We start from the raw sequence: 9,237 nt of genomic DNA, 5'->3' as shown, positions 1-9,237 counted from the left end.
CTTTGGAGTAGTAAGCCATAGCTGCCTGGACGTCCATTGGTTTCAGCCGTGTCCTTTTTACCGCATTTGGTGCTAACCATATTCCGTGTTTTGCGCGCCAGCGTCGGGATCTGTATATCATGTAAGCTGACAAGTTTGGTATAAGCGTTCGGAGTTTTCGGCGCTCTATATCGCTCTGCAACAGTGTCAACAAACGCATGCGCTCTTGATACGAAGAACACGCTTCATAGGCTTGCTTGATGTTCTTGAACCACTGGGCACACACACTGCACTTTATATCTGATGGTTGAAAGTGGCGGTTACGCACGTTACGGTGGCATTTCACGGTTACTGTAGAATTGCTGCTAAGTTGTCTTGGCTCTCCATGAACTTTGCTATTTTGCACATGCAGCTTCTCCAGTCGCATATGCGACAATGCTTCAGGCGTGTTTACGCACCGCTCTTGACTTTTGCCTTTTTCTTTTTCCGGCAAAAACTTATCTGCTGTTTCAGCTGAGAAGCCATTAGACGAAGACAGCATATCTATGAGGCGTCTGAAGCAGTTCTGGCAGACATGGTCGTTGTCATGTGCATGGCGGGCAGCTTTCGGCAAAATCTTCTGGAGGGCAAACAGGCCGATATCTTCGACCTTGCGGAAGTTTCTTTGATAAGGTATTTTCTTTTTATGCAACATGAGGTAATCTGAACAAAAAACTCTATCCCGGCTAAAGTGGCCAGCCATCGCCACGCTCCTTGAGGCTCAAATTACTGGCGATGCAACTATGCGTGAAACCAGCAGCACGAAAGTGATCTACCTGTCGTCTGTTCCTATGTCTCTCACCTTTTATGAGAGCAGACGTAAAACAGCGTGCGCAAGTATCCACAGTGCGAATGCAAAACTGAAGTATAGTACGTTAAAATGAATTTCACAATGTTTTTGACGATAAAATTACGGGAGGCGTAATATTTGTCCCTACTTTGAACCATATGATCTAAAGCATTGCCTCCGAGATGCGGCGCACACTAATTCATCTGTAGAGCATACGACGGAATACAACTTGCCCTAAAGCGTGTTCTTCAGTCTAATGCGGCAGTCCTCATGCCCTAAATGATAAAAATTTGTTATGAATCGTTTATGAACTCATTCAACATTCAATTCTCTTATACCCCTGTCACACGGGCACCCGTGAAGACCGTTTAACTCCCTCGTCTTTACGACAACGAAGATGCGGTTGGTGTCACACGGCCACCCTTACGCAAACGAAGGTGAACGGAGCATTTCGCAAAGGACGTTCAACGATCTCCCTTTGCAGCGAAACGAGGTACTCTCGTCCTCAGCAGTCTAGAGGTCAGAGAAATATTTTGAGCACTAAGTGGCCGCAGTGAAAGAATAATACATTTTAGCAATATTAAACGTTCTTTCGTTGTAGTACTCATTCACAACGCGTGTTTGTTACAATATTTACGCCCGCCAGAGTTCACTTACTCTCAACACCGATGCCCTACACACCGTGCCTCGCGAGTCGGGCCGGCCGGCGCCAGCCAATCAACGTCATTACCAGCGCAATATTGCTCCACTTCCTCACGTCGTCCGCTGTGTCACTCATGGCTGAAGAACACAAAATGTGCGCTCACGAGGCAAGGAAGCATAAGAACTTTTGTACCGGGCATGCACACAGGCAACAAAACAACTAAAAGCCCAATGTGGCCAGCGTAACTAGCAGCATCGCTACATTTAGCAAATGCGTTTTTATTTGAAATTATTTTTATGGTTTGTTAGTCGCATACCTACTTTATAGTGCTTTTTTGTAAAAAAAACGCATAATAAGGATTCACAAAAAATCAATAGGGATCAAATTAGAATACTTTTTCGGAAATCAAACAGCGCCAGCTGAGTTCCCTCGCGGCAACTGTTACAACCTTGTCATTGCCGTGTTGCACTGCCACAACTCCTTCTCCGTCGAACCCCCTAGGGGAGATTTACGTTGACGGTGTTCAACGGAGTTTGGTGGTGGCCGTGTGACAGGGGTATTACCCAACGTGTCGAAAACACATGGCCGTCACAGCAGCTCCATCTGTGTGTCAGTAATGGAGAGGCACCACATATTAGAAGTCTCAGTGCTCTACGTATAAGAGTGAATTCAGATACTGTAGAATACCGTGTTCAAAATAGTTACTCCTATCTGCTAAAACAGCCTTTCTTCACCAAATGCGGTGACGTTTACTCGCGTTTGAAGCTCATTGCCGCTTTTCCATTTCAATTTCTAGATTTCTTAACTTATCAGCGCATTCTCGAAAAGCTCTGATTTGTACCACGAATATTGTCGCTAAAAACAAAATAATGCAACTTGTTTTTCTATATTACTGTATGATGGCCTTCGGTTGTCTATTTACGAGATTTTAAGAAAAATAGAAGATGGGGTTTTTTTATTATTCAAATTTCAGTGGAGTACACTTTTGCCAATATGAGAGCTTTGAGGCAATATATAAAAATTTACATTTGCCCTACGGCAGAAACAATTTATGTACCTAATGAACACACTATATCTTTAAAACGTGTCAAGTTTGAAAACGCTGCTTGCATTACTTTCGAAGAAAAAAAATAAAGGGGAATACGTGAATTATTTTAAACTGTCGCAAAATTAGACATATTTAAAAGCTAATTTCTTAAGGTCTACAAACTTGGATCCGATTGAATTCATTCTTCATTAGACATGCATTTCAGGTAAAAAATATCTTCCTTGAAACAAAAATATTTGTCTTTTTATAGCATCTGCAATTTTCGAAAATGAAAGGTGACGAAATTGGTGCCTCGTGTTGGTGAAGTTTGATATTTTTTTCTCTCGTAAGTTACGCCGTTAATCATAAAACGAAGTTGACTTTCGGGCTACCTGGTGAGAGGTGCGCGAAATATAAAATACTCAATGAAATCTAAAATATCATCTTTTGGACCCGTATCGATCTCTCGTGGAATCACCCACTCGTATGTATATATACAGGGAGTGAAGCGAGCGCCTCATTCTCGACCGTCCACTGGCTGATGAATGTGTAAATAGTCACGGTACAAATACTCATTTCGTCATTAACTTATGCCAGCCCCGCCACGGTGGTCTAGTGGCTAAGGTACTGGGTTGCTGACTCGCAGGTCGCTGGTTCGAATCCCGACTGCGGATGCATTTCCGATGGAGGCGGAAATGTAGGCCCGTGTGCTCAGATTTGGGTGCACGTTAAAGAACCCCAGGTGGTCGAAATTTCCGGAGCCCTCCACAACGGCGTCTCTCATAATCAAATGGTGGCTTTGGGACGTTATACCCCACATATCAATCAATCATTAACTTATGCCATAAAAATTATTGTGCGATGTACTATAGGCGCAAGAAATGCATTCGAATTTCTTCACGATTCAAAACTTTTTTTCGTTTAAAAATAATGCACATTTTAGATATTTACAGAAGTTCAAACACACAAGGTGTAGAGACGTGCCTTTACATGAGCCACGCGAGCCAGCGAAGGCCAGAAAGAGGGCTCCTTTTCACTTCGTTATAACCAATTATTCATTATACCCATGTTCGTTATATTCAGGTTTGAGTGTATAAGTATGCACTGAGCAAGACTACTCTCAGATACTTTACCGAAACATATTTATACATAACAAATTGTTGGGCACCGACGCGCGTGATGCTCTACGAGAAAAAACTTCATAAACCTATATACTCTAAAAGAGAACAAACACAGTGAATCAAGGTTTCAATAACATTATTTATTAAACATTCAACAATCATTTTGCAACACAAGATATGTTATATTCTTGCAGACCAATTGTTTTTTTATATTCATCTATTGGTCATTTATTAATGCACAGCCCATGTTGTTGACATAGCCCACAATTACGACTTTTTTTAGCAGCCACATAGCAATGTGGCCAATCACCGGAGATCAACATGCCAGGTATTGAAGGCTAGGTCTTGCCGGTTCGCTTCAAACCTGTAGGAAGCTGCATTTCAAAACTGTTGTGCTTATAGTTTGCTACCATAGTTCTTGCTTGACCTTGAAATATCTCCCCACAGCACCGAAAACACAGAAGAGAATCACTGTGGCATCGGCTATGACGGAAGTGCGGCCCAGCCAGATCACTGTGCACAGCAGTTGAACTTCACTTCAACGGGACCTCTAATTATGCGGGCAAGTGCTTATCATTGAATGCCTGTTTTAGGTAACACCTAACGCCTTGAATGTAAAGTTTGAATGACCATTGCACTGCCAGATGCAACTAGTCATGCCACCTGCTTTCAGTTTTTGTCATTCACCCAGTATGAATGTAATGGGCCAGTGTGGAACTTGTCTCTTTTGGACATCTGCTCTAGGACTACAGATCTACAGCTATGGGAGACAGAGCACTGTCATGGAATGTTCACTACTAGTGTTGATTGGCCCTCATAAGGTTCTGCATTCACTAATCCTCTCCACCAGAAGCTGGCATTCTATTTCCATTCCAATATATTTTTGACTTTCAGAGCTTGCTCACAATCTGCCTAAAAATATCCGGTATTAATCCAGGCACATGCCTTCCGTCTCGTCTATGGACAAAACATTTGGTGTTCTTTTCCTCTCACTTATAGCACAATCCCTCAAGTTTCTTCTTTTGCTGCCCACACTAGTGGAAACTTTAGTTGACCATTCTTCATTCTACCATTTGGGAAGCACAGTGGGTGCTGATCATACTGTAACATTTGAAGCGGCCTACTCTCTGAGTAAGGTTCTATGAGCAGCTCCTCGAGAGAAGTCATAGGACACACAGATGCACACGTCTCTAGGCATATCAAAGTAAGCAAGTGAACACAACACACAGCAAACAAGTCACAAATACAAAAAATGGGGAAACCATTACACTATGTGATACTGTGAGCACTATGACAGGCAACACACGAGCATGGGGCAACCAGCTTCAAACTCCAATTCGACTAACACTCGGCTGGTACAACTAAAATAAACTGGAAAGGGCGAGGCTTTTCCACGAACTGCTGTCACTTCCACTATGTGTAATATATGACAGAAACAATTGCTTGACATTGTAGCACTCACACCACAGCACAGAGCTGCACCATTTTTTAAAATGACATTTTGCTGCGACTTGATTTTGTATGCTGCAGGCACAGAGACACAAGTGAATGGAAAAGCGGTAATACTTTGCATGGAGCAACAGCTGGGCACTGTAGGCAGACTCATCCTGCACTGGCAGACGGCCCACAATAAGCACTTAAATGCAGTCTTTACAAGGATTAGCAAAGTAAGCGTGCTGACATTTAGCGGAGCACCCTGTACATTTTAGCAGCCATTACAAAGTGCCCTCTATCGTGTCTTAGTATATTTGCCACACACTCACATGTTCGCACTCATAATACTTGCTTATTTTAGTACTATTATCCCAAATTAGCACCGAACCGGGTGAAACTCGCAGATAGAACACTTTTGGCAGTGGCTGACACAGCAGTCAACCTCCAGAGTTTTTCCACCAGCTGCTTACAAGATGACAATCATTGCGCTATCTTCGCAGCATCCTTTGCGCCACTGAATGCTCGTTAGCCAATCAGCAGCCACTTCTTTACACACTATCAAGCAATGTTGCAACCGATCCCCACACTCCCAGAAAAGACACCGTTCCTGTGTTGCCATGAATGCACGCCATGGCAGAATGGCATTTTTCATCTGGGGCAATTCATAGGCAAGGCTAGTTTTGATGGTGAAGTTCTTCCAGCTGCCCAGTAGACCTGCATTCACCACAGCTAGCGTAATGAGCCGCGCTGCATGCTGCCATGGAGCACAGGCTTGAGTCTGAACATTCGTGAGGCCTTTCTTTTGTGGGACTTTTGGATGTGACCTGGAAGTTTCTTCATTCGTAGAAGTCCTTCTGGCAGACTTGAAGAACAAAAGCTGTAACTCACAAGTGTCCGTTCACCGGTCGAGTAGAATAGCTGGATGAGACAAAGTAAAAGAGAAAGAATATTACAGCTGACGAATGAACTGAGGCCCACAAGTAAAGGAAACAATAAGGCTACGAAGGTACAGCAATGCAAACATTACCACTGAGGTCATTGGCAGAAGCAAATTTTAAGACAGCGATCTGCAGGAGTATGTCATTTTTTATGTGCCTCATATGTCAGAAGCATAACTTGAACATACAGCCAAACTCGTTTATAACAAAACATTGTGTATAACTTTCAAACCACACAGTGATTTGAAAATTGTCTTATTGTGTACACAAATAAAATATAAAATACTTTGTATACCAATTACCTACATATAAGCCTTTCTTTTCATTTGCCTACCAATTAAATATTTCTAAGTTCTACTGTAAAGCCTGTTTAAGATGGACACGACATTAATCAATCACCTGATATACCGCAATGCTTTTTTTTTTTTCTTTTTCATTTCGGTACCAAGCTGAGAATGCAAATGTGGTGACTGATCAAGTCAAGGTAAAAAAAAAACAGACTTTTCAGGACCCATGAAGGTTACGTGTGCACAGTAAGCAGATAAGACCCACATGTCTCCTTTCACGCTCAAATGTCAAATAATAAATGGCTGCATATGTAATGGTTTTAGACTGCTGAATGTGCAAGTTTGGGTAACTAAATGTGCACTGTGTGAGGAAAGCTCCTGTAATTTCTTTTATAAGAGCTCCGACTTCCTGGCAGAACTAATAATTAATAACAAAATTCCAACTTTAAAACCCCGAAGGAAACTAGCTAGACATAAATTTTTTTTTCACCTAACTAAAAAAAAAAACACTATTATAGACCTTTCGCACTTCCTCACTCCGTTATCTTCACCTCCTACTAGAGGATATCATTCTTACAAATTCACACCTGCCTTTGCGCACACTAGCAACTTCAAGTAATCTTTTTTCGCTCACACAATAATAGACTGGAACGAACTGTCAAACCATATCTTTGAATCTTCAAATGTACTGAAATCTCTAGAAAATTACTTTGAAGTGTAGTTACGTAACCCACGAATATATTGTACACCTGTCTGATTAATTTTTTCTGTCGTTTTCTTTGTTTTTTTTCTTCTTTCTCTACACCTGTACATCTATTAATTGGTCATATCATTATCATTGTACCACCTCCCACTCCTGCTTGGGCCATTTTTATGGCCTGCAGTACTTCATAAATAAATCAGCAATGCTGTCCTGACAAGACTGCTAAAAGTTCCATCTATGAGATGGGGTGACGTACTGGTTATGGGTGCTTCACCTAACATGATATAGAAGCAAGCGAAGCTTCAGGCTTTTATTTCTTTATGTTGGATTACACAATGCTCCCTCTAAACTTTTTTTTCTTCCTCCATGCGAGTAGACTTTCAGTGGCATGCATAGCAGAGCAACATTGTTGTTGCTACAGGTGACAATGACAGTCACACGTGAAACAATGAAATGCAACATGAAAAGCAACTACGAAACTTGGCAACATGAAATGACAAGTGACCCCAATAGAAGGTCAAATATACGTATCAGAAATGGCTGATCGCCAATGAGACCCTACCGAAAAGAGTTATCACTGGAAAATGGTTCACGCGCATATGCATGTGACCACTCACGCATGTAAATGAGTGACAGCAGTGTACAGTTACATACTATGTTTATTGGTCGTGAATGTTATAGTGTGTTGAGTCCTGAATTTCATTTTCCGAGTGGTCAATATAACGGGCGATTTAGGGTAACACCGGATGATCCAGCTGCTTTGCCCGCTCACGATATTTCCCTTCGTGGATATGCCGAGATTTTTTGGCATATGATGCCACCACCACTGAAATCTGCAAGTTGGTCCTGTTCCCTGGTCCTGGAGAGCATAAGCATTGCCTTATGCCATGAAACTATCAACAATTCAGTCATGCTTGAAGGAAACCCTGTTAATTCAAGTGATTCTCAGAGCACGCTGACTGCGTAGCGCCATAAAAGCATGAGCAAAGGAGTGAAAAAAATGAGCTAATCGACAATTGGAACGACTGCAAAAGTTAAAAAAAATGTGGTCACTATCCACAATTGCATTGTTTGTGACTAATCAAGGCTTGAGTGACTACGGCAAGCTTGCTTTTGTCTATTTTCATTTTTTACTTGGCATACGCAAACTGCATGAGCTCTACCTGTGATCGTGTCAACTGCAGACTTGGTTAAAGCTGCAACAAGCAGCTGTTTCAATTTCATTGTGTGCCTTTCATTGCGTGCCATTGCGTGCATATGATAGTTGCCATCCATGACTACACTAGCAAGCTAGGTTCCTTCCGCACCAGATGTGGTGCTCAACAGTTGCACTTCAACTCTAAGCATAGGTCAGGTGTGTGCTTTCAAGGCGACATGGAGGCTTGGTGCTTTATGGCATCAGTTACATTTTGAGTGCACGAGCATGACACTCAATAGCTTTATTATGAGTCGGCCCAATTCACGTGCTTTGCCACAAAACTCAAACATGCTAGAAACTGGTGAAGATGAATAGGTTCAGCTGTGGTCTGCCTGCCCCCATAAATCTAGCTTTCCACATTGTATTGGCCACATGTTATTATGGCTATCATCGTAGAGTTACAGCATGTGAAGTGTATAGTGTGAAGTTGGGCTTGTTCGTGATGCGTAACTGGTTATCTGGGGCTTCACATGCCAGAACCAACACGTGATTACGAGGCACAGCGTAGTAGAGGGCTAAAGAAATTTTGATCATAGAGTGTTCTTTACCATGCACTGACACTGCACACTCAGGGTATCTGCCATTTTGATTCTTTCAAATTCTTTCACTTTTCGCGGTTTTCCATGATGAGTAAAAAAAAATTCCATGAGATGACGTCTGCATGAGAAAACAAACTCTCAAGTGAAAAAATTTTAATCTGGCGCTCCTATGCAATAAGTACACATACCACAAACATTCAGAATGTTCTTAGCGCGTGCAGTAACTGTTGATACGGGGAAAATAACTTCACTAGGCAGGCACACAGAATGAACTTGGAGGCGGACAAGATGGGGCCCAGCCCGTAGGGTATGTCAACCATGTCTTCTTCCCTGTTCTCTTCTTCCTTCTCGTCCGCCCGTTATACAATTTCCTCGCAGCTGAAGCACTGACCCGGTGGTAATCAGGAGGCACCCTAATATGTCAGCGTGAATGCTGGCGGGGTGCGTAGGGTGAAACTTGGGGTTAGTTGATTTTGCATAATGAAGTACGTAGAGCACGGACTTCAAATCGAGATACCAAAAAAGAGACACAGACTGTG

The 9,237-nt window shown here is 42.3% G+C and overlaps 1 protein-coding gene across 3 annotated transcripts in view; it reads right to left on the bottom strand.

Annotated features, from left to right (window-relative positions):
* Window positions 1–3,718: 3,718 nt before the first annotated feature.
* The window catches only part of LOC119164575 (uncharacterized), a 48,231-nt gene continuing 42,712 nt past the window's right edge, over window positions 3,719–9,237 (bottom strand). For all 3 annotated transcript variants that reach the window (XR_012885790.1, XM_075872529.1, XM_075872528.1), the window contains one exon: window positions 3,719–5,951. Coding sequence is in view for 2 of the 3 variants with exons in the window: in XM_075872529.1 (XP_075728644.1) it covers window positions 5,918–5,951 (34 nt within the window). In the remaining variant the exon portion in view is untranslated. The remainder of the gene's footprint in view (window positions 5,952–9,237) is intronic.

Source organism: Rhipicephalus microplus, chromosome 8 (assembly GCF_043290135.1).
Source record: "Rhipicephalus microplus isolate Deutch F79 chromosome 8, USDA_Rmic, whole genome shotgun sequence".
In the NCBI taxonomy this organism is placed as follows: Eukaryota; Metazoa; Arthropoda; class Arachnida; order Ixodida; family Ixodidae; genus Rhipicephalus; species Rhipicephalus microplus.
This window is presented reverse-complemented; position numbering and strand designations above follow the sequence as displayed.